At 37.1% G+C, this 26331-nt stretch overlaps 2 protein-coding genes across 2 annotated transcripts in view; one reads left to right on the top strand and one right to left on the bottom strand.

The window, feature by feature from the left end:
* Window positions 1-444, bottom strand: part of LOC308691748 (retinol dehydrogenase 14) — a 6354-nt gene extending 5910 nt beyond the window's left edge. Inside the window, exon 1 of the mRNA XM_081367291.1 lies at window positions 148-444. Within this exon, the coding sequence (XP_081223417.1) occupies window positions 148-268 (121 nt within the window). The 5' untranslated portion in view covers window positions 269-444. The remainder of the gene's footprint in view (window positions 1-147) is intronic.
* LOC308691747 (tRNA (32-2'-O)-methyltransferase regulator THADA) lies at window positions 394-26331 on the top strand. The gene is made up of 31 exons (XM_081367290.1): window positions 394-645; window positions 1341-1521; window positions 1617-1703; window positions 1780-1807; window positions 2140-2288; window positions 2398-2520; window positions 2617-2737; window positions 6031-6173; window positions 6257-6341; window positions 6437-6564; window positions 6793-6990; window positions 7117-7834; window positions 8673-8825; window positions 9071-9180; window positions 10181-10341; window positions 10804-10937; window positions 11059-11217; window positions 11310-11467; window positions 12006-12140; window positions 12278-12382; window positions 12715-12915; window positions 17590-17740; window positions 17835-18072; window positions 18298-18537; window positions 18705-18906; window positions 18981-19169; window positions 20478-20725; window positions 21754-21924; window positions 22106-22372; window positions 25105-25307; window positions 25527-26331. Exons 1-31 carry the CDS (start codon window positions 515-517, stop codon window positions 25763-25765), a joined length of 5556 nt encoding a protein of 1851 aa, XP_081223416.1. The 5' UTR covers window positions 394-514; the 3' UTR covers window positions 25766-26331.

Genomic DNA, 26331 nt, shown 5'->3' with positions numbered 1-26331 from the left:
GTTTGGCTTTTAATATGCAAAGGAAAGAAGGTATACAATAAATATTACTTGTATGACCTATATCAACTTTCATTCACTTGCTGTCAATCACGTTACACTAAGAGATACTACATAGCCAGAGATATGAAGCCAAAAGTACTCACTTACCTGTTATAAGAACCGTTTTTCCATCTAACCTCTTCACATCCATGCAATACCTCCTCCGTTTCATCCATTTCAATATCAAAAAGCACAAAAGTGCGGATATTATAGTATATAACAGATACATGCTCTGTTAGCTAAACCAGCATAAGACAATCTGTCCTATTTAAACGGTGGCATCAGAAACTGTGATACTGTAGCCATTAGCTGCGCAGTGCGCACGCTAGATTTACCATACAGTCGCGAGGGTAGGGGGCGCAAGCGTGCGCTAATCATGTAGATGACCCTGTATCATCTCACTGTAGAATGAGATTGAGTTTACACATGGAGCTGTGCAAACCGTTTTGAGTTGACAAGTCTGACACTCGCAACTATGACGATTATAAACCTTTCTTTGGGGCAAGCTGATGCGGTTATGAAATCTATAGTTTTAGAGGATCAAATATCATCTGATGTCAAAGACACGCTAAGGGTTTTCTTGCAAAAGCTCACAGAAAATGCCAGGTAAGGAGCTATTGTTGGAGTGATGATACATTTAGTAACATTTTACTAAATAATAAGTACTGTTTCATGCTGTTTTGTTGTTATATGATTTGATAAAGTAAATTTAATTTAATTTAATTTGGAATGAGTGGCTCTTTAAACCAGCTTTGAATTTTACTGTCATTCCAACCTGTAACTTAAAGCTTCAAAATATTACTTACTTAAACACACACACACACGCACACACACACACGTACAGTACCAGTCTTGTCCAAGTTCGGAAGTCCATGTTTGGAAACATAACTATTTTTAATGTTTAAAAATACAAAAATTTAAAGAAGTCTCTTATGCTCACCAAGCCTGCATTTATTTGATCAAAAATACAGAAAAAATACAAATTGTGAATGTGAAATATTACTGAACAATATAAACTACCATTTAAAAGTTTTGGGTCCGTATTTTTTTCTTTCTTTATTTAATACTTTTATTCAGCAATGATGTATTAAATTGATAAAAAGTTTGTGTGTAATTTGAATTGATATATCAGTCAGTATAATTATAAGCAACACTATTATGAAATCAGCATTAGCAAGACAAGAATGTTCTAGATGCCATTAATCACAATGCAAAAAAGAGCCCATATCTGAAGAAACGCCCATATTTTATTGTAATGCACTTGCAAAATGTGTGATGAGAGATGGTATTTTTATTGGCAGGAGTACAGGCAAACGAAGCAGAGAGCGCTCCCTGGAGGAGGCTTTACAGATCCTACAGAAGATCCCAAAAGAAGCACTTCATTCCTTACAGTCTGCTGCTCTTCGCCAATTTGCTCAGCTACTTTTGGCCTTACAGTTAGAGGCAGTGACCATTTCATCTGCCTGCCGCAAATTAGACCAAGTAATTTCCACCTTCACTTTAATAGGACATCATTTTTTTTATTCCTGTTTGTTGGTTTCCCTTAAAACAACACCTTCGTAACTCTGTTTTTACAGATTCTGCAGGTCTTTGTTGAAATAAACTACTCCATTGTCTTTGAAGAAGTCAAACAATACCTGCAGAACTTTTTGCATCAAAAACAGGTATGAAATAATATATACATATAACAAATATTAAAGAAATTAATTTTGATATATAAACACACTTTTTTTTTTGCAGGCGTTTTCATTAAAAGATCTTCAAATAGGTAGCTTGTGCTTTAGTTCACTTCTATTTTACAGAGCTTTTTATATATGAAGAGTTCAGATGCAAAAGCCTCTAAGTGCCATCTGAAATTTTCTTCTAGAATTATCATTTTTATAAAGCTTGTATATTAAAGTTAAGTAATTTCACTTAAATGTCAATTAATAGGTAATTTGCATTGCCATTTAAGTGAAATTATTGAACTTAAATATACGAGCTTGATAAAAATGATCATTCTAGAAGAAAATTTCAGATGGCACTTAGAGGCTTTTGCATCTGAACTCTTCATATAGTCATATCTGCTGTGTTGTAATAGTTGTGTGTGTCCCATGACAGCCTGCATGTTCTTGGAGGACAGCACCATGGGACGAGCGGTTCTGAAGACAGAATGCAGCACCCTGCTTTGTAAAGTCGCTGAGCTGATTCCTGTTGTTATGTCAGATGAAGAAGCCAGAAATGGACCGTTGTGCTACCAGACTGTCAAGGTGGAAATCTAGTTTTGTAACACCCACCTTTTTGAAGCTTTACTGCATTAATGAAACAACAGTTGATGTGGATCTGTATACTCATAGGACCTGTTGTGTTGTGTCTCAGGTTTGTTTGCAGGTGTTTCAGCTGCTGCCAAGGCAGGTGGCCCTGTTGGTCTACAGTAAGGACAGTGTAAATATGAGTGTGAGAGAGATTTTGGAGTTCTTGATGAGCATCATCTTAGGAGAGGTTTGTGTTTGTGGTCGCAACTACTGTATGTTTTTGGAAATCTAAAGTTATTTTGTCTAGCAGTCTAATTTTGTGTAATTTCATGGTGTCTCTCAGGTTTCCAGCAGAGATACGCGGTTGTTGGCAGGCACTGCGGTTGCAATGCTGCTCAGCACGCTGTCTGACAGTGAGTGTGCAGGGTCAGCTGCCCTGAGTCTGCTGCAAATCACCAACACAGGTGAACTATAGTATTTAATTGCAGTTAAAGCCATATAACCTTTTGCTAAAAGACTGTTAAATGCAATTTTTTTTTTTTTTTTTATCAAAAAAAAAATTAAAATAGTAATTTTGTGAAATATTTCTATTTTTAATGTTTTTGAAAGAAGTCTCTTTATGCTCATCAAGCCTGAACTTATTTGATCAACAATAAAGAAAAAAACAGTAATATTATTTTAATTTAAAAGAACGGTTTTCTATTTTAATATACTTTAAAATATAATTGATTACTGTGATGCAAAGCTTAATTTTCAGCTTTCATTACTCCAGTCTTCAGTGTCACATGATCCTTCAGAAATCAATGTTGGAAACAGTTGTGCTGCTTAATATTTTCTGGAACCTGCAATACTTTTTTCAGGATTTATTGATTCATTTATTGAGTTTTTATACTAAACCCCTGGTCAGAGCCTGACTCCACCCACTGGCAATATTTGAAAAATGCTGGAAAAGTGGGCAGACCCCAGCGGAGATAGAGGGGACGAACCGAGGGCGGAGTTGAGCGGGGGGCATGCACATGAGACCCGCAGTGATGGATTAATTGACAGCTGTTGTCAGACTCGCTAAAATGGAGAGTGACGCAAGTAGCTTTGCAACAGAGCTGTCATTTGAAGTTGAGGACTTTTCTCCCCCACCTTCACCTGAAGTGGAGGAGGGTGAATTGCCTGTGGACACAGGGCCAGAGCCATATCAATTCGAGCCGCTGGCTCAAACTGCGGTCAATTTTAACATTGAGCTCATTTTTTTGTAAATTTGGAGTGCTGTCAATACAGAGAACAACGACAAAAATCGGTGTTGCCTACACCGTGTTATCCTCTTTTTAAAATTTGCACCCTGTTGACTTCAATGGGGCAAGTTTTAAACCTGCTTTTAGCCTCTTAACATCCTTGATGTGTCATTACAAGTGCACAGCCAATGTGAGTGATTCCTTCAGAGTGAACACGGGTGAATCTGACTGCAGTAGATGTGAAAGATATTAATAAAAATGATGTTATTTCAGCCAGCGCACATACCTGTATTTACGTCCTGTTTTCAGTCGAAGTCCATAGTAATCGATTGTCGAGTTCACGCGCGTGATCATAGGTAACTAAACCTATGCGCGTGAACTCGACAATCGATTACTATGGACTTCTTTTGGGACTTTAGTCCATTAAAAATTTTAAAAAGAGGATAACACGGTGTAGGCAACACCGATTTTTGTCGTCGTTCTCTGTATTGACAGCACTCCAAATTTACAAAAAAATGAAAATTGACCGGAGTTCTCCTTTAACTCCCGCATCGCGATCGGCATCCGACGATGCTAGCAAAGCAGCCGCGCAAGGGAGAATGGGGCCAGAGTGGTAAAACATTAGCATTATGGCTAAATTAGGCTAATGCTCATAGCAAATGCTAACGAACTATCAAAAATTTAAAACCCATGCATTTAGGTTAATTTTGGTGTGATTTAGTGTTAATAATTAAGCGAAAAACAGAGATTTCAAGTGTCCCTCTACAATTACAAATTATTCTGTCTCAACAGGTGCACCTGTGGGCACTGCAGCTCACTGTCCCTGGTAGAGAATGTTTGTTGTAGGGAGATACCCAAGGTATAGCTATAAAATATATCAAGACCAGAGTGTTAAGTCCAGTTAATTAATTTAATAAGTACTATACACAAAACCGGGGTTCATACAGATAAGGTAAATGGGTAAATAAAAATACACAAATTAAACAAAAAGGTACAAAATAAAGTGCAGCAGATGCAATGACTGTGGAAACTTTAACCATTGAAAGGTTACTATGACAAAGATATCGCATTCAAACAGATTTTCCACATAATGAATATGATTGACCTGAAGAATGCTGTATCATATACTTGGATATTTATGAACAATATCACTCTCATAGCCATGCAAAATGGCTCTAAAGCTTCAGCCTATCTGATAAAGATATAATTTTGTGTGAAAAGATTGCTTTATCAATAAAATTAAACACTAATTTCACATATATTGTCTTTGAATAATTTAAGTTCCATTTCATAAATCATAAATTTCAAGTCAAATTCAAGTACTTCAAGCATTTTAAGCACCTTGTACGAACCCTGAAAAAACAAACAACCTCCACATACCAAATATTAAATAAATCATCCTAACAAAGCTGTAATATACATTCTCATGTTGTAGGTAGTACACAGGTGTGACCAGATTGGTGGAGTGGGCTGTGCAACAGCACATCCAGGCTTTGAGCCAGTAGAACTAAACCCCTATGTGTTACAAGCTGTATATGGCACTTAAGTCCAGTTATATGGTGAGATGCAAGAGTCAGTTATAAACAGGTTAGTTCCAGGAAGAAAGGTTACATTTTATATAATTAAATATAAAAAAATAAATGTGTATTATAGATAACTCAGACAAGTATAAGTTACCTGTGGTTGGATTGCTCTTCAGAGCTCTCACTGTGAATTCTCCATGCTTAAATTTTGGGAAAACGATTTGAGTATCGCAGATCACCAGCTGCAGTGGATGCCTGTGATCTGCCTGCATTTTCATTATAATGCATCGCAGCAAGCTGTAGTCTGAAAGGAAAGAAATACATTAATCAATATTCTAATGAAATAATCTCTAACATGACTTAAGATAACTATAATAAGTTACAAATGTGTTTTTACAGGTTACAACATTGTAGTGTATTTAGTAAGCAGCACTAAATGTGTAATCCATTATCTTGTTTACCTGCACAACATTCCTTTGAAGGAGAACACCACATGTTTGGCTGAGAACTTCAGAATGAGGCTGTGGAAACACTCGATTCCAGAGGTGTGCTATTCTGGACTAATTTTGTGCATGTCTTTATGAAGACGTGGTGACAACAAAATTGCTGTGAATATTTCACATGCTGCTGTGCCTAAACAAACTGTTTCCAATAATAAATCAGCATATTAGAATGATTTCTGAAGGATCATGAACTGAAGACTGGAGTAATGGCTGAAAAAAATTCAGCTTTGGATCAAAGCATATTAAAATAGAAAACCATTCATTTAAATTGTAATAATATTTCAAAATATTACTGTTTTTCTTATTTTTTGATCAAATAAATGCAGGCTTGTTGAGCATAAGAGACTTAAAAAAGAGTAATGTTTCCAAACTTTTGATCTGTACTGTATATGTATATTAGAGCTGTCAAATCGATTAATTACATCTAACATAAAAGTTTATATATATATATATATATATTTATATTTTTCTTCTTCTCAAAATATGTGAATTTTGTGCATCTCAGAACCGTGGAGATTGACATTAGGTGAGCTACAGGTGGACTGCCGTCCCAGACGTCAAGACGGAGTGGACAGACTGGCTGTATGCAGGGGGTTGTTAACTTGCTGCAGAAATGACGTTCTCGTCAGTCGCCATGGCAACCAGCGGGTACGAAATCACATACACTGCTTTCACCAAGAATGATCCAAAGTGGAGCATATAATTACTTACTTTTTCTTTTGTTTTATCAGACTTGTCTTCTCTTGAATGGGTTGTTCCCCTTCATCTCAACACTTTGTGAAGAAAAGCTTGACTGTCATTACTATGTTTTTCAAGGTACAAGCTCTCTGTCATTCTGCAGATTGCTGGGTCTGTGCATGACCGCAGTGACAAAAGTCATTTCATTGGTTGAATGAATATGTGTTTTGTAGTGTTTACTATCTGGCTGAAGAGGCTGAAAGAGTGTCTCAGTGAGGTTTGGGAAGTTACTGGTGCTCCTTTAGATTCAGACCTCCAACAGCATCTTACACAAATCATCTGGAGTAATGCAGAGAGCCCGGTAAGCCTTTTGTTTACTATGAAACAGAATATTCTTTGTTTTAAGGTATATGTGTCTGAACAAACCACTAACACTAAGTATTGGGTTAGATGGGCTTTTTTTTAGCACAGGCAAGAAACACTCTATTTTTTCCCCAAAAATTTAAATCTATAATAAATGATTCAATCAGCCTTAAGAAGCATAAAAACATCCATACAGCTGGTGTTTTCTTTATTATTTTTATTGTAGTTGGATGGTGTTGCAGAGGTGGCACGCAGTGCTTTCTGTCTCCTTATGGAGATATATGAGAAGGATTGTTCGCACTTTGGGAACACAGAGAAAAGACTTTATGTGGAGTTACTGAACAGGATATCAGAACTGCCTTGGGAATCCAAAGCAAAGTATCTACTACTTACAGCGGTTTTACCATACACAGGAACTGATAAGGTAAGAAGAACTTAAATCTAGTAAAATTAAAATTAAATCTAATAAGACTTAATCTAGTCTTATTAGCCTCAGTTCAGTATAAAATGTAAATAAATGTTACTGAAATGCAATTTCTCTACTTAAAAGGTTCTGGAGCTGTATCCAGCCCTTTCCTCTCACATCCTAAAATGCCTCTCCAACAATCACCTTTCTCCATGTGCCTCAGAAGTCTACAAATTCCTCCTTCAGGAACAGAAACGTGAGCTTTTTATAAATGCATCCCAAGAACCCCAGCCCACCGACCAAGACTTGGCCAATCAATGGGCTCGGCGATGGCAACCAGTCATCCTGGAGGCTTTGACTTCAGAAGTAACTCTACTTCAAAATAATGCCTCTTGCCATCTTCTACCATCAACACTACGCGTGTTTCCAGGTGCTTTTAACAGTCTGCTGTCAGCTCTGGATCCCACGGCTCCTGGTCACCTTCATGCATGGGCCTGTGTCATGAGCGCCCAGCGGGTCACAAGTGGACATTCCCTCTGGGGTGCAGACAGCCCCCATGCTCTCAAGACTCTCCATCTTGCCCTCTCCTCTCTGGATGACAGTGTTCGGCTTGCAGCTCTGAACCTCCTCTGCTGCAGTCCAAAGACTAAAGAAGCCCCATCACAAGTAGAGTATTCCTCCCTGAGAGACTTCATCCCGCTCAATCTCAACAGCGAATCGTCACCGTTCCGTCAGCATCTTCAGGCAGCACTGAGGAAGTTCTTGGTGAGAATAAGAGACAGTTGCATGGCAAGCGTTAAGGGTCATACTAGTAAAAAAGGGCTCACAGAGGAAGAGGATGCGAAGCTTAAAGAAGGAGTTGGTAAGAATTTTTTTGTTTAATGTTATGTATTTTTTTTTTATATTTGATTTCAACATTTATATTTGATGATGGTCTTTGACTTCATACTGTCACCTATTGGTGTGGATGAACGTTTCCGGTGCCGTTGTAGAAGTTCGTAGGTGTATTCTTCACCCATGATGATTAATAATAAACCAAAGTGTCAGATACTAAGGGGGTTACTGATATTTAAAGGGGTCATGGCATATTTTAATACGCCCCATGAGTTTCCCTTATAATATTAATAAAGCTTTTTGCACAAAAAAGCAAATATATATGCAGAATTTTTTTTTATTTTCAACCCTTATTCTGACCCTCTCCTGAAATGATCTGTTTTAGTGGTGTCAGCTGTTAAGTAGTGGGGCTTTTGGTGAGATGAATCTATTCATCAATGTCTTGCTCTAGAGGCATTCATATGCAAATGTTTTTGCCAATGTGATGTCACAGATCCTACAATATCCAAACAAACCATTTTTGGAGTTTGGTTAACTAAATGCTGTTTATAATGAGGAGGATGTTTTAAGCTTTGAAACTCTTAGGATGTTTTAATGATACAAAGAAAGATCAAGAAAAGATCAAGAAAAAGTGTATTTCTCATGTCACAACCCCTTTAAGTCAGTTGTATTCACCTGATCTCAAAATGGCCGCCACCATATGTAGAGGGTCCCCCATAAGTAGAATAAATCAAATTTTAAACATTTGTCAGATGTATCATTCCTTTTGTTTAGGTATAAAGGTTTTAGCAAATAACATGTAGTGCACTTTTAATCAATAGAACAGAAGTGAAATTGTGCGGATTTTTTGTGTGTTTTCCCTCAAGAGTTTGTTGACTGGCTCTCCCAGTTGTCATTGGTCTATTTGACTCCTGACAGCAGCTACCAGAGGAAGAAGACTGTTCTGCTCCTGCTGTCTGCAGTGCTGGAAACATGCACAGACACCTGGAGTCCAGACAGAAAGAAGGGACAACCACCTGGTAATAAAACACTTACAAAAACTTGCCGTGGTAATATCGTGTTTTTGGTAATAATATGTTTCAGGTTTTTGAAGTGCCTTTGAATACATTTTGTGGATTTCTTGATGTTTTACCTATTATTGATCACTAACTTCAAATTGATATTTTATGTTCATTGCTATGAACAATTGTTTTTTGTATTTTTCAATACAATGAAATGATATGAAATGAGGGATGTTTGTTTTTTTTTTTGTTTTTTTTTTCAGCCAATATGTCTACTCTTATAAACTGGGCTAAAGTAAGGGGAAAGTGGGATTTCTTCTCAAAGTCAAACCTGCTGGTCCTGATTGGATGTTTGGAGGATTCAACCAATGAGGTAAAACAAAATGAATATACAATACCGTTCAAAAGTTTGGGGTCAGTAAGATTTTAAAGAAATGAATACTTTTATTCAGTAGGGTGCATGAAACTGATCAAAAGTGACAATGAAGACACTTGCAATGTAACAAACACTTTCTATTTCACATAAATGCTTTTGTATTCATCAAAGAATCCTGAAATAAATATCACAAAAATATTTAGCAACTGTTTTCAACATTGATAATAAGAAGAAATCATCAAATGATCATATTAGAATGATTTCTGAAGGATCGTATGACACTGAAGACTAGAATAATGGCTGCTGTAAATTCAGCTTTGTCTTCACAGGAATTTATGACATTTTAAAATATATAGTAAAAATAAAAGAGTTATTTTTCACAATATTACTTTTTTTACAGTATTTTTTAACATAAAATGCAACCTTGGTAAACATCAAGCCTAGCGTCAGTCTCTCTCAGCTGATCCACGTCTACCTACAGGAATAGGACGCCTATTACTGTATACATAATATAAGCTCCTTCAGTATTATCAGCAGCTATCGTGTTTCTCAGGAGCTAATTACCCTCCTCCATCCCCAGCTCCTCCTCTCATCCAGTCAGGATTTGGCATTCTGATTCTCCTTGAAACAGAATAAATTCTCAAATTATGTTGTACTTTAAAATCTTGAATTAATGATATCTGCAGTACATTCATGTTGGTTCTGTTCTGGTTACCCTAAGGGGGGTTATTGCTGCTCTCGCTGCTCTTATCCATGCTAGGCTGCATGGATGTGCAGGGAGTTCTTGCCCTTAACAGAACCATACTGCCAATCCAAACTGTAGGCTAGTTGTCAATTGTGGTCCTGACTGAAATGAGAGACTTCATAAAAGAAAAAACTTCCCCAAATCTTAACAACCCCAAACTTTTCGAATGGTAGTCTTTGCACAGTTGAAACCCTTGCCCCAGTTGTTCTGTAATATGATGTTGTTGCCTGACATGTTGTCCCTGTACTGTAGATCCGAGAGCTGTCTGCAGAGCTACTTCTCCGATTTTTCCCCCCATCTCTCCCTGATGATGTCACAACTGTGCTGTTTAGCCGGGCCGAACGGCTGCTCCAGAGCCCGCGGGTCCAGGAGGCCCAGATGGGGGCACTGATGATCAAACTGCTACTGCAAAAGTGAGCAGACATCTCTTATCTCTGGATCTGATTATGAGAACATGCACAGATACTGCCATTCAAACATTTGGTGCCTTCAATTTTTTTTCTCTTATGCTCACCAATCTGCATTTATTTGATCAAAAATACAGTAAAAACACTCATATTATGAAATATTATTACTATTTCAAATAACTATTTTCTATTTTAATAGATTTTAAAATGGAATTTATTCCTGTGATGGCAAAGCTGAATTTCCAGCATTATTACTTCTGAATCCTTCAGAAATCATTCTGATATGCTGATTTGTTGCTCAAGAAACATTTCCTATTATTATCACAGTTGAAAGCAGTTATGCTGCTTAATATTTTTATTGTTTATTGCTCTTAATTATATTTTATTATTGGGTCGATCTTGGTCAACATTTTCTTAACTTTGAATATTTATTATATTTGTGTGTGTGTGTGCATTTCTGTATCATAGGGTGGATAGAGCATTTGAACAGGGGGAGAAACAGTCAGTTAAACTGATCACGTTCCTTCTGACCAAACTGCAGCACCATTACCTCACTGCCAGGAATGACATGTTGCTTGCAGCTCGCACAACACCTATTCACGGTAGAAGCGAATAAAACCAGCTGAACTTAGATCTGATCACCATAAGCAGAAGTTTCATTACTAATATATCTAAAATATATGGTAAAATAAGAATAATCCACAGTGTATTTTATCTCTTCAGGCATTGTAAGCGCTCTGCAGAGGGGCTTGCTGGAGGTGCCAGGGGTCCTAGTGGAGTCAATAACACACAGCATTGCAGGAGACATTGTTTCTTTACTTGAAAAGCTCACTCTATTGCTGCTCGGTGTGCTGTATGGAGACCAGGACACTGAGGAGAAAGGTACGCTGAAACTGCAGATGTGATCTATCAAGTTATTATGAAACAATATCCCTGAAGAGATTTTATCATCAGAGGACACTTTTTTGTCACAGATGTGCTTCCATCGTTCTGTGACATGGGGAATGCAATCAGTTCTCTAATTGGTCAGGGTGGGGTTGAGGGGGCGGGACTTGATGAGGATGGAGAGGAGAATGTGTTGCTCTCTGAGGAACATAGTCTGGTGCTGACCTGCTGCTGGGTCTCCTTGAAGGTAAAGCTGCTCGATCATCTACAAGAATAACAGAACACCAGCCTTTATTTTATTTCATATTCTTTTATTAAAGATAGACCAAAAGGAAGAAAAGTATTGTGCCCCTTTTTATTAATGTAAGTAAACATTAAATATTTTATGTTATATTATTTAATTTTATTGTAGGTAGACAGGAAGCAAAAGTAGCCATGAAATATATATATTTTATTTTATGTTATTTTATTAGAGATAGACCTAAATTACGCAAAAGTTAAAGTATTGCGTGTCAGGGTTATTATAACTAAATCTAAAAACATAAAAAACTTACTTCCATGTTAACTGAAATAAAATTAATGTTAACTGAAATAAAATAAAATATATATATATAAAAAAAAAACTTATTCTATTTCAGCTAGTTACCAAGAAAATTCCCCTTTACAGGTTACCATTAAATTTAAGTAACCATTACATTTTTTAATTTTTTGAGCTGTGGCTTACAAAGATTATTATTATTATGTGTAACTAAGATATAAGGTGTGATCCTCTACTTTCCTGGTAGGAAATTGGTATTTTTCTGGGCTCCCTGGTGGAGATGATCCTGTCACTCCACTGTAAAGAACTGGCATTGACTGTGGAGGAGCTCAGAATGGCTTCCAAAGTGTTTAAAAACATCATTCTGAAATGTAGACACTGGGTAAGCATAATTCATGCGTAAATAAGTCAGATTTGCTCTTTTCACGCTGATGTCCAAAACACATTTTTTCTCCACTTTGTTTCACAGTAATGTCATGTCTGTTTGTGATCATGTCTTTTTCTCTCATCTTCCATCAGGGGGCAGTAGAGGGCTGCTGTATTGGCTTCACTAAATTCTGCAGGGCTCTCCTGTGCAGCTCTGATCCAGAGATCAAGGAGATCCCTCCCCTCATATTACAACAGGTAGAAGAGAGTGAGGGCTTCATTCTCAACTAGGGATTCATGAGATTCTGAAATGTTAATACCATAATAAATATCAAACTACAACACTTTAGTCTGCTTTTACATGTGAAAATTAGCAATTAATTTGTTATTCAGTGGTATATATTGATTTGTTAATTATATTAATCATTATAAGACTATTACAGTATATTGCATACTTGTTTATTTGTTAAGTAGCCATGTATTTATTCAAGTAATCATGAAATATTTTATTTGACTTGATTTTACTTCAGAGGTAGACCAAAAGGACACAAAAGTCAAAGAAACAAAAGTCTCTTTCTCTCTCCCTCTAGGGCCTTTCTGTTCTCCAGTCGCCCCGTAGTACGTCAGTGACACGGCGTGCTGCCGGTTTACCCATGCTGATTTTGGGTGTCTTGGCTGCTGAGGACTCTAGCAAATCTCGCCCCCTATTGGCCCATACCATTAACACCCTTCTGAACACAGCCAAAGCACCTGTGCCCGAGGACTGGGACCAAACCCTCGACTTACCACAGGTACGGTCAGTGATCTACCCATTAAATACACTACAGTTCAAAAGCTTGGCGATGGTAAGATCAAAAGTCTCTTATGCTCACCAAGGCGGCATTTCTTTGATCTAAAATATATTGAAAAGTACAATTTAAAGGAACTGTTTTCTATATTAATATATTTTAAAATGTAATCTATTTCTGTGATGTCATTTCTGCCATTAGCAGGGCTCAGTACTAAGGATTTGTTTTCTACTGGACCAAAATTTACTTGCCTTGACAAAATTTTCACTGGCCTCACCACAAATAATAAATGAATAGATTAAAATACTTAGTGTTTTCATTGTGTTTGACCCATGCAACCTTAATAAATAAGGTTATGACACCAAAATTCAGATACTTGTGAAATTTCACAATTCTTAATTCCAATTTTGATACCACAACAAAAACTACTAGCCTAATATAAATTTCAAATATTATTAAAGACAAGTAAACAGTCGGTAATAAAATAATAACAAATAATATAGCAATAGCACAAATAACTTCAAGAGAACAAACATACAAATTAAATAAACTGTGCTTTTCAGGATTTTCAGGCTGGTCTAATGGTAGTTTTCAGGTACAGAGCCTGAATAAAGTAGTCAAATGTAAAATAACACTGCCAATTAAATATAGATTAATTCTTTTTGAAGTTACAAATGTTATTCAGTCAAGAGCAGTGAGTGATTTTTTTTTTTCTTCTCCCTTTGTCCTTTGTTGTTTGATTAACGTTAAAAACACAGACAGAATCAGGTTTATTAGTCTGCTGCCACTTTAAGACACAATGCCCGGATCGGATATAGTGTTACATATGCATTTATTTCTCAACTGTTTACTTCACTTAAGACATAACTGCAAGACGTGTATTTTGACATAATTTTGTATGAATTTGTCCATTCAAGTGCAAGAAAACATGAAAGAGAACTCCAATCAGTATTCGTGCGTTGTCTGAGATGTGGCTTTCTGGGCGTGTGCTTTGTGTGGGCGCACACACACCTTAAATACTTTGTCACCTTCAGGGTTGAATGAGGATTTTGATATTAAGCCTTTTTTATAGTGACTTATCTTATCTGTTGACACTAATTTCCCCTTTTTTTCTTTTTTTCTTCTTCTTACTATTCCCTTAGTGAATAGACTTGATCATTTATTTATTTATTTTTTGACACGATCCCTTTAGTGAATAGATTTAATCATTTATTATTGTTATTTTTTTTTTTTTTCACTATTCCTTTAGTGAATAGACTTAATCATTTATTTATTTATTTTTTGACACTATCCCTTTAGTGAAGAGACTTAATCTTTTTTTTTTTTTTTTTTTTTTTTTTTTTTTTTTTTTTTTTATACATGATCTGTACTTGTCACATGATCTGTATTTGTCACATGATCTGTACTTGTTACATGTTTCTGTGTGTGTGTGCCCAATTAGGGTGATCACCTGTGTCTATTTAAGGTTGTTTTTACTTCACATTGATATTGTGCCTGATGAAGACCTGGGGTCCGTTCTTCGTACGTCGCTAACTCACTTAGCTGGATTTGATTGTTGGCGATTTGGCATGATCTTGGATTGTTTGGTTCTTCGACGCTCATCCTGGACTTGCTGTCATAGCAACATGTGCGCAAACTTAAACCTGCTCGGGAGCAGCTTATTTCATGTTAACAGGATTAGATCCCGGCTTCATAAGCGGAGCTGATACGGGAAGTCCAGCGCAGCGCGATAGTGCACTTTCTGAAATATATATTTTTTCTCGTGATTCGTGAGATTGTCGTTTTTTGTCGCTTTTATGTTTAAAAAACAGTTTTAGTTTTTTTTGTGGCATTTCCAAGCCACTTAAAGGGACAGTTCACCCAAAAATGGAAATTCTGTCATCATTTACTCTCCCTCAAGTTGTTCCAAACCTGTATGATTTCCTTTCTTCTGCTGAACACAAAAGAAGATATTTTGAAGAAAGTCGGTAACCAAACGACTGATGGACCCCATTGACATCCATAGTAGGAAAAAAAATACTATGGATGTCAATGGGGACCAGCAACTGTTTAATTAACAACCTTCTTTAAAATATCTTCTTTTGTGTTCAGCAGAAGAAAGGAAATCATACAGGTTTGGAACAACTTGAGGGAGAGTAAATGATGACAGAATTTTCATTTTTGGGTGAAATTTTTCATTTTTAAGACCCAATGTTGTAAAGCAGTTTTTTTTTTTTTTTTTTTTTTTTTAGGCTATCATAATTTATTATGAAGATCATCATGACCATGCCGATTACAGATATGTCACTCAGGCTTCACTAACGTGATTGGTACCATAGACTATAGGCTACCATAGACTGCCATCAAGGCCTCAATGAAGGGGATTATGTGAACAGAAAGGGGATTCACAATGTAAATGTGCAGCCCAGTTACTATTGTGATTCTTAATATTCCAGATTAGTAATATTATATCAAATAAAAAAAGGCAGTTGACTAAAATCTTCCATATCACAAATGTGAAAGCAAAATGGCCAGGATCTGTGCATGACTTAAGCATTTTCAGAGATTCACATTTATGCACATTATTTGAAAGTGGTAAGAAAAGTTCCACAATTAAATATCAAGCTCACTGTATTACATACACTTATTGATCCTAACAGAACTGCATTTTTTCATAGGTGATTATGACATATTCCTGCCTGCAGACAGGTGTTTTATGACCCCATTCCCTGACCCAAACCAGTTACAATGCAGCTCTAGCTAGGACAAGGGCACACAATGAAATGAACTTTGGCTAACTAAAGGGAAGATTTCAGTGTCTGAAAAGTCTGAGGGTTGCACACCTGACAGGGCCTGTGACATTGCTGCATGTGCCATATTACACAACATTGCCAAAAAAAAAAAAAAAAAAAAACACTTTTCATTAAATGTTTAATAAAAGACAAATATGCTTAGCTCCTTGAGTTTTATTTCAATTGTTCTTTGTAAAGAAAGGCCAGTGGTCAAGTGCCTGCAACAAGAGATATTAGACACATGCCTCATGCAACAAATAAAAAGGAAAAGTTGGCTATCCACTGGCCACCTGTAGGCCTATGTCTCCTCTGTCTGTGCAGACTCTTCTGTAGGCCTTTCTGTAGATGTGGAATCCTGCGACTTATATTGCAGCCATAAAGCATACAAGTATAAATGAATTAAAGTTATTTATGCACTTGCAGGTAGGCTAGTTCCTCCATATGACAGTTATCTGAGAGGGTTTATTCACTGTCCAGTGCAATGGAAACAAATGGACATTACAAAGTCTTATACTTTCTTTCCTTTGGAAAGTTAGAAAATGTCCACTTACTGCACATATTTCAGCCACCACTTTCTTGGGAACAGATACAAGTGTTATTATGTAAAAGTGCACAAAAGAGGAAAACACAATATCATTACAATGAACTACACTCGGGAAAAATGTGATCAATAACTCATGGCAAAATATTTTTACATTAACATAAGTTTATCAGTTTTCACTTTCACAAGTCAAAGCAATTCATCATTACTCAAGATTTAACAGTTGAAATGACTATACAGCCTTAATTTAATGCAGCAGAAAATATTTTACAGTGTAGGCTACTAAGATCTTTTCTTTTCTTTTTTTCTCAGCCTTTTCCTTGGTTGCTTTTATAAACAGACAACCATTTATTTAACAGTACCTTTTATAAAAGAGACTATAATTTAACAAAAAATTACCATTATGTAGAATATTTTTGTACTTCACTTTTATTTGTTCCCATGTTCTAGTATGGTGACTGACATTACAATGCACAAAGTAATAATGCAATTATTAAAATACAAAAATATAGGCTAATAAGTGATAAAAACATCTAACATGGCCACTTCTAACGGATTTAAATTGTCTGCTACTTTTTGCCAGCCCTCTCTCCTGGCTTTTGCAGACTTTGAGATGTTCCCTGGCGTTTTGATTAAACATTAAAATTCCGAATAAACTTCGACTAATAGTTCTTGCTCTGCTGAGGAGAAAAACTGAGCGCGCTCTTTGGCCACGCTGAGCAGCCAATAGCAGCGTTGCTGATCAATGTTTCTACTATCGATACATATCCCCTTTTAACAAGCACATGAACGCGCAATTATCTCAGATAACCCAATCCAGCTATACTAATCATATACGGCAAGTGTGTTCGAAGAACCGAGTTAGCCAGATCATGATTCGCACGATGATATCATCTTGGATGTGTAATTTGATCTCGGATGTAATAAGCAACGTACGAAGAACGGGCCCCTGAGGGTTGAAACGTTGCCTTGTTTAATAAAATCCATTTGGAAGCAGTTAATGTCAGTGTGCGGACTTCACACTTCTTTATTTTTGTTTATATCACTCAGTTGTCCTGCACCTGAGCCCAATCTGGGTGTTTGGGATGTGCACACCAGCTTCGTGTTTTTGATTCGCACACACAACTTCTCACAAAGCGCACACGAGTACCGAATTGAGTTCTTTTTCGCATCATCTTGTGCTCGAATATTGTCGAGCCATGTAAAAATATAAAAAAATATTTACTGTCACTTTTTGATCAATTCAATGTATCTTTCCTTTATAAAAGTACAATTTTTAAACTTTTAAATGGTAGTGTATATCTAAAATTATTCTGGATCAAACATGTTAAAGAAAAAAGTGTCCTTAATATGCTTCTCTCACAGGTGTGTGCCGTTCACACCCTTCAAGCGCTGGTGAAGGGCTCCAGTCTGGGTGTAGCTGTTCTACAGTACACCCCTGTGGTGGCCATTCTGTCGCTCACACTCCTCAGTTCGCCATGCTGGGCCATGAGGAACGCAGCCCTGCAGCTCTACAGTACGAGCCAAACACACTTTTGTTCTTATTTCAATCATTGCGAAGTTGTCACATGTCGATCTTTGACCTCATCTTCACTTTTGACTTGTCATAGGTTCTCTCTGCACCAGAATGTTAGGTCAACAGCCAGCCGGTGGAGAGGGCTCCACTCATTCCGGCATGTCTTCTCCTTCCTTCTTTAACCTCTACCCAGCCCTCCAGCCCTTCCTCCAGGGGGCGCTGGAAAGTGCAGCTAAAGACCTGCATGATTCCACCCTTCTCCTACATCCTTCCCTCTACCCTGTGCTCACTCTGCTTGCCAAACTACAGCCTGGTGCTGAAGAACAGACACGGTACGATGGTGCACAGTCATGCAAACAATCCGAACACCCAAATATATTATATTATATTATATTATATTATATTATATTATATTATATTAAAGATTTTTATGTGATGTATTATATTTCCCAATAGTTTGGAAATTCAAATCTGGCAAATGCCTTTTCCTCTGAATAATCATTCATATCCACGCCTTGTTTTTCTAATTTTGCTCTGTGTCTTTGTGTTTTCCTCAGGGCTTTGTCAGAGTTTCTGCCTCCGCTGTTCCTCCTAGCTGCCAGCCCAGTCTATGGTGTACGAGTGATGTCATCAAGAGCCCTAGTTGCTATGGTTCCGCTAAGTGAATATCTGGCGACTGTCCTGCAGTTGGTTGAAAAGCTGCCGGAATCACAAGACGTTGTGTGCTGTCACAACAGAGTGCATGGTCAACTCCTACAGATAGAAGCCGTACTGACCAGGGCACTGAAAACAAACACGTAAGAGTAAAGGAGTGTATCTGATGAAGGAAACACCACCATAAGCTTAATATTTTGACACTGTTTGTCATTAGTCTCACTGAATGCACAAAAATCTTAACATAAATATTAAAAGCAGTAGTCATAATCAGTGATTATTAAATTTTAATCTGAGTCTTTTTGTTTAGCATTCAGTCATCTCTCAGTGAGGTAGTGACAAGGTTTGAGTCCAGACTGTGGTTGGCATCTTCGAGGCAACGGTGCCCGCTGGTGCGGCTGGCATATGTGGATATAGTGAGTCTGATGAGAGGCCACTGCTCTGGTGCTTTCCTCACTCAGCTGTCCTCTCAACTACTGCAGGAGATCCACAGGACTCCAAACATCCTAGAGGTGCTCCTTCATGTCCTGTTCGACACAGCAAGTGAAATGTAGTGTTGATTGTAAATGTAACATGTTGTTTTTAGGTTGGCTCTGCTACATTCCACCAAAGTGCAGTGAATTTCCTGTGTGGGGATCCTGAGTGGGCGTGTCAGGTGTGGCAGAGTCTGGCCAATGGCAACGCTGTAGTAAGGCTCTCATTGGTCAAGTGTGCTATAGAGGGGCGTGGCTGGAGAGGAACAGACCTACAGCAGGTTATTGAGAGAGCACTGCAGGTTAGTATTATTAGAATGACACTTTAATGCAAAGATACAAAAAACAGATCAAATATATAGCCTTTTTATCAAGTGAGAATTAATTGCATTTACACTACCGTTTAAAAGTTTGAGGTCTGTACGATTTTTTTTTAAAGAAATTAACTTTGTAAGTACCCATTTAATTAATTAAAGTGACAGTTAAGACATACAAAAGATTCCCATTTCAAATCAATTCTGTTATTTTGAACTTTCTATTCATGAAAGTTCCTGAAAAAATCTGTCACGGTTTTATAATATTTGAATATTGCACCAAATAATATTCTGGAATATTGCTGTTTTAACGGTATTTTTGATCAAATAAATGCAGCATTGGTGAGTATAAGAGACTTTCAAAAAATCTTACGGATCCCAAGCAGTGGTGTGTCAATATTACATATATACAATATCTGCTTCTTGAGCTAATCACTGGCCTAAAGTCCACAGAAATCCATAAAATTAAGTTAGGACGTTCACTCAGATTCAGCGTATGACATTCTTGTCTTCCATCTGTTTTTTGTTGGTCAGCAAGACAGTCCAGCGACCAAAGACATCCATCTAGTTTATTTGTACATAAAATTAAGTAGATGGACCTCTTTGGCCACCGCATCAAGTCTTGCTGCCAATGTGTGCTATTTAAAATGTCAAACAAAAAATCTTTCAACTTTTATAAATGCATCTTAAAACCCCTGCAATTTGTTCAATTGATTTGAGCTCTGTCTGACTGTTTATGAAAGTCATTTTATGTTGCCTGCTTTCGGTAAGTTTGGGTTGTTTTGTTGCATTGTCTGTAGTACCGTACAGGTCAGCGGTATTTATTAATTAATTTACATTGTTTAAATATGTTTTATTTTCCCTGAAACTACTGCTTAAGTGTTACTTTCTATCATTGGCTTGTAGCCAGTCCCAAATGTCAGCTAGATACAACTGAAGGAAATTAAAACAATTAAGAGCTGTTTAAAACACTGCCCTTAAATCAGGCTGTAGATCTTATTAGACTGCTCATTTACTTGTGTGAAGGGGGCGTACTAGTCATTGTATTCAGTAATCTTTAAAAACAGACTGGGTTTGGACTTGGCCAGGATTTCCGCCTAGCCCTCTTATGAGGTCAATGGAGCTGCTCTACATGTCACGAGATGAAATATACCACAATCTTTTAATGCCTTATAAATCCCTTCATACAAAAGAAAAGAAAATATCATGATTGCAAGAATGATAGATAGGTGTGTGTGTGTTTTTTTATAATGTCAGGAAAGGGTGCACTTGTATAACATTGTCCATCACCTGCAGGCCAACCTGAAGAAGGCGCTGTTGGACCAGAACGTGGAGTATAGGGGAGCATTCTTGACCGCGTTTGTTGAGGTTATGGCCCCAGAGGAAGAAAGTTTTGCCCTGCCCCATCCCTGTCCTCCAAAGCTTGAGGAGAAATGGCTGCAGGAGTGTGTGGAGGTTCTGTTTACTGATCTGGAGTCAGATAGAGGAGGACCTGTGCTGATCTCCACAGCTCTATGTGCAGTCAGCCTGCTCCTCTCCCAGAGGTACACTCACATGTCATGCATTAATATGTTTAGCTTGATGTTATTAGATATTCTTGATGTGTTTTCCTTTCAGTTTTTCTTGTCTAAGTCAACATTGCATCAAAATTGATCCAATTTACTTTTCTAATGAACATTTCTGGTCTTACTGTGCATGATTCATCATGTTATTATAAAGAAGCAAATGTTTATCTTCACAATCTTTCATCAAAATGTAATGTCTTGCTTCTCCTCTGAAACTACTTTCTTGTTTGCCAGGGGAAATAATGTTGACTAATAGAAACATTGCTATTTAAACATTACCTAAGAGTTGTCTAAAATAATATAATCTTTCATGAAATCTTTCATGTAATCTTTCAAATAACAATATTTAATAGGTTGAATAAGAAGCCTTACCATTTATATACACTACCATTCAAAAGTTTGAGGTCAGTAATATTTTGCAATGTTTTTGAGTTGCTTATTTCCATCAAGACTGCATTGATTTAATTACAAATACAGTACAAACAGTAATATTATTACAATTACAAAAATTGTTTACTATTTTAATATATTTTAAAACATAATTATTTGTGCAATATTTTCTGTGGAAACTTTGATTTAAAAAATTTAAGGATTTTTTGATGAATAGAAAGTTCAGAGCAACAGCATTTTTTTAAAATAGAAATCCTTTGTAACAATGTTAAAGTCTTTACTGTCGCTTTTGATCATTTTAATGCATCCTTGCTGAATAAAAGTGTTAATTATAATGTTTAAAAAAAAGGATTCTTACTGGCTCAAACTTTTGAACGGTAGTGTATGTTGTGATGCTTCATGAACTTCAAAAGTGGGTGCTGACATTGTTTCAGAAGGGATATTGACACATTTCTAAATTGTGTGTTCCATTTTATGTCGACTTTCTGTTGTTTCTGAGAAAGCCATAAGGGACTGTACAGATGGCTCATGGATTTCCTGGAGCTCACAATCTTTACTTTGTTTGCCTGCCCTTCACACACACACTCTCTCTCCTTCTCCCTCTCATTCTCTCTCAGTGTGGACTTGTCTTTGCTCCTGCGCTGGTGTAAGTTATTAGAGAAACACAGATGTCCTGAAGCTCCTGAGGCCCTCAGAATATCCTGTGCTCAGGCCCTGTGTCTGTGTGGCGTCTCCGTGGTGAACAGGAGCCTGGCGGACAGCCTTATCCTCACAGAACTCAGTACCAGGTATAATAAAGAGGTGTGCTTTGATAACTAGATAGCAAGTAAGATTGACATAGATTAGCAGATTCATTGCAACTCAGGTATGTGCATCTGGTATATTTAACACTCAAAACAGTCCAGGCTTTTGGATTTAGATATGTTTGCTGTTTATTATCTGAAATTTTCATCCCGCTGTATTTTGAAGCTTGATCAGCACAGGTGTCTACCTGCTTCAGGATGAGAGTCCACAGGTAAGAGCAAAGGCAGCTGTCTTCGCCTCTCTGCTCTTCTGTTCTCGACGGCCTGAAGCTCCCCGGAGATGCTTCTACATGCAGGTGAACCAGGCTCTGCGCTCACTGCTGGATCTGCTCTTGGAGGAATTCTGGGATGCAAGTGGTGCTCTGGAGGCCTTAGAGTGCCACTTACCCGACTGTGATCTGAATGTTTTGCTGAAGGAGGCCAAAGAGACACAGTATGTCAATCCACATACAGAAATGATCATTATTTAGGCCAGTCATTATTGCTATTTGTGCATATTATTTTATGTTTACTGTTGTCATTGTTTTATTTCTTGTTTTCAGACCACATTCAGTTTGAGAGTTTTTATTAAATATACACTACCACCTTTTGACAGAAATCACTACTTTTATTCAGCAAGGATGCATGGAATTGATTAAAAGTGACAGTAAAGACTTTTTCATTGCTACAAGTTAACATTTCTATTTTTAATAAATAATTTTGAATGATGATATTGGTTTATGAATGGAACAAAGTATGCGGTTCCCAAAAAATATAAAGCAGCACAACTGTTTTAATATTGATAATAAGAAATGTTTCTTGAGCACCAAAGCACCATATTAGAATGATTTCATTCATGAAGAATCATGTGACACTGAAATGCAGCCTTGTTGAGAAGGGGTGGAACGGTTCATGAAAAAAAAAAAAAAAAAAAAAAATCCGAACCGTTCAATTCACTTGTTACGCTTCGAGAGTGACAAGTGTGTATTGTTCGGGTCCCGCGGCGCCACGCGCAGCGTACGTGTTTTTTATCATTTGGTACGGACTACGGAGTCGACACGGTTACACCGTGTCCTAACCAGTGTTGCCAACTATTTGCAAAGGAAATTAAAACGCCTTCCAAAAAATTTGCTAAATGTCGCTAGATGACTTCCGTTTCTAAAACAGAATCGTCACGTGTCGCCGTTGTGGCTGGTTAGGACAAAATCACGGATTAACATGGAAAAGGTAAATTTTATCGCGTGTCGCGGCTTGTTAGGACTCGGTGTAATACATGTAGGCACTGACAGTGACACGAAAAAATTATATTCTTTAAATTTAACAATAAGTGTTTTTGTTCTCAGCTAGGCTACAATTTCTTTAAGGCCAACAGTTGAAAAGCCTGTTGAAATGAACAACATCTTCCCTCTTGCAGTATCAGAAAGAATCTCACAGATTTAATTTGTGATTGTCATTTGTCAGTGTCACAATAATGTGTCTATTCCTAAAATCAAGCTGCCTCATTCTTTCAGTTTTTATCTATTATTTATTACAAATAGGGATGCACCGATCCGATACTCAGTATCGGTATCGGCTCCGATACTGCCATTTTTGCTGGATCGGGTATCGGTCAGACGAGGCCGATCCAAATCCGATATTGTGCGTATACTATTCAGTGTTATTGTTAAGCCCCACAAAAGGCACACAAACATTATAAAGCACCATAAGTTTTCGTGCACAATATTATAAGTGTTCTGAAGCCATTATATAGTATAATGTGCGACAGTTAACATGATGAAACTCTCTCCAAGATGATTCAATGTTACTATTATTATACTTGATCTGTAGATAAAGATCTATGGTTTCGCATAAAACAACTTTATCTTGCTGGACTTTATTGCTGTATCTTAATCATGTTACTTTCTACGGGTGTCTGTTAGGATCACAACACTGGAGTAAAGTCAGGTACTATTTGTTCTTCACGCGCACAGTAACTGAAATTTAAAACTGTTAAAAGAAAATGCTGAATAGACTATTGCATACTAGATAGATACTGTATAATACACTACGCATCAATATGCATTTTCTTTGTGCTTTAAACTTTTGCGGACTCGACGCGCAGCGCGCTGTGACTCATGTTGCTTCAAGCACATCATTCTGCGCTCGGGATGCGCATAAGCGCTCTGTGCCGCACTATATTGGAGCCTTTCATATCATAATACAGTGACGCAATGAAACATTATCAATAGCCGTTCTTGTTCTGTCCTATCTATTATGTTGCTACCTAATTAAACAGCTGTGCTATACATTTAAAAAATGTCTCAATTTTATTGTAGGCTATAAAATAATTTATATTTTTAATTTTTGTTGTTGTTTTTCATGAATGTATTTTACAACAATACAAAGAGCAATGTGTAAAGTTTTACCAGATTTAGTGTTACACTTGTTGTCTCTAATTTGTTCCCCACTAAACATTTTTTTTTCCACAAAATGTTCAAATTTTATACAATTATTGTGCACTCGTGATTTTTCTAGACTAAATTTTACTGCTGAATTATCCACTAATCTAGTTTATAATAGCATTTATGTCAGATTATGATCATATATTTTTTGTTGTTGTTTTTCTTTTTTTCAGTTCTTATTATCAGTTCAACACAGAAATTCTACTTGATTAAAAAAACTGCGCTGGTATCGGTACGGATTGGTATCGGCCGATACTCAGAATTTTTGGGACCGGATCGGATCGGTTCTATAAAAATGGTATCGTTGCATCCCTAATTACAAATAGCCTACTGTTAATGGTAGATTATAAAGCTATATATTTTATGCGAATATGGTATTTCTAAAGTGTTAAAAAGGAAAAAAACATTAACAACGTTATACCGAATCTAACCGAAAACCATGACCACAGAGCCGTGATACAAACCGAACAAGGGATTTTGTAAACCGTTCCACACCTATTGTTGAGCCTAAGGTGCTTCTTTCAACAACAACAAAAATAAACTTTCAACTTCTTTCAACATTAAATAGCCTTACTGACCCCATACTTTTGAACTGTAGTATGGCTTTCAAAAATCTTATATAGGTTTTAATCTGTATATCTTTTATTATACTTTGCCTGGCTTTCACAAAGGAAATGCATAGAAACTTCCTGATTTCCTCTGTCGTAATTTTTTCTTCATTATTTTTGTGTTTTCTGTTGGTCAGATGCCGCAGTCTGTATGAGCGCGATGAAGCAAATGTGTATGCAGAGCCATCTGTGATCTCAGAGTGCCTGTTGCCGTACCTATTGCATCTAGTTAAACATTACCCAGAATCCTCCACTCTCGCCAAGAACCTTGAGCACTGGGCCCGAAACACTGCAGTCATTGTCAAGGAGAATCTCACAATTTGTATGAAACTTCAATTAGGTATGTAAGATTTACCAGATCTCCATAATGATTGTTTATTTTCCTTGTTCTTCCATTAATTATCAATAATTAACTTCCTGATGTGCTTTTATAATTGAATCCAAAACCATGTAATTACAATTGATATGATCTGTTATATTTATTTATGGTTTGTATGCAGTCGTTGTTGTGCGTTTACGCATGTTAATTATGTCATTATGTCTCTCGTTTGCTGTCTAGGGAATGTCCTGAATCCTGATTGGCTGAGTTTGCTAATAGATCCCCGTTTCCATGGCGCTCTTTATGGCCTGTTCAGTAGGGCGATTGTACTACTCCAGCTGCTCAAGAAGTGCGATTCCATACGACCCCTACTTGACCCTTTGAGTTTATCTACCGACCTGCAGGATATTCAGAGACGGTTTGTCCTAAATGGAGTCTTCCTTCCTCAGGTCTTCATTGATGCACTAAGGACAGATTAATCTAGTGCCTTCAGAGATCAGGGTTGCATTATTGCAGTTACAGGCTTAATTAAGCACAAAAAACTGAGTAATCATTATTGATCCGGAAAAGCTGGCTCTTCATCGCCATGTTGAGTGCCAGCTTTTCAAAAGAATAAGTCCTTTGTTGTGCAATACAAGAGAGACTATAAAGAAAACCTTTGCTTGTCTACTTTACCAGCCAAAATGAAACACCAACTCCAGATAATTCTCGATGACAGTAGCTCTGTAAGTGTAGCACATCTAAATCTGAAACGGCTGAAAGAAGCCATTGTTTCTGGATGGCTGGTGATTTCTGAAATAGAGCACACTGCTAGTGGGGACAAACAGCAGCGCCACAAAGAATCAGCGAGCATGTGTTTGTGTCTGTGAATGTGGATGCATGTGTTTGACTACACCCACGTAACACCCTGAGGATGGTGTATGTATATATATATATATTAAGGCAAATCTCTCTTTTAGACCATTCCTTATCAACTGTGTTTATATGCCTGTATATTGATGCGTTTTATATATTTAATAAATAAAGATTTAATTATTTTTTAGTT

The sequence above is a fragment of the Scardinius erythrophthalmus genome (assembly GCF_964197995.2).
Source record: "Scardinius erythrophthalmus genome assembly, chromosome: 5".
NCBI classification, from domain to species: Eukaryota; Metazoa; Chordata; class Actinopteri; order Cypriniformes; family Leuciscidae; genus Scardinius; species Scardinius erythrophthalmus.
Note: the sequence above shows the minus strand (reverse complement) of the source record. Positions and strands in the feature narration are given on the sequence as shown.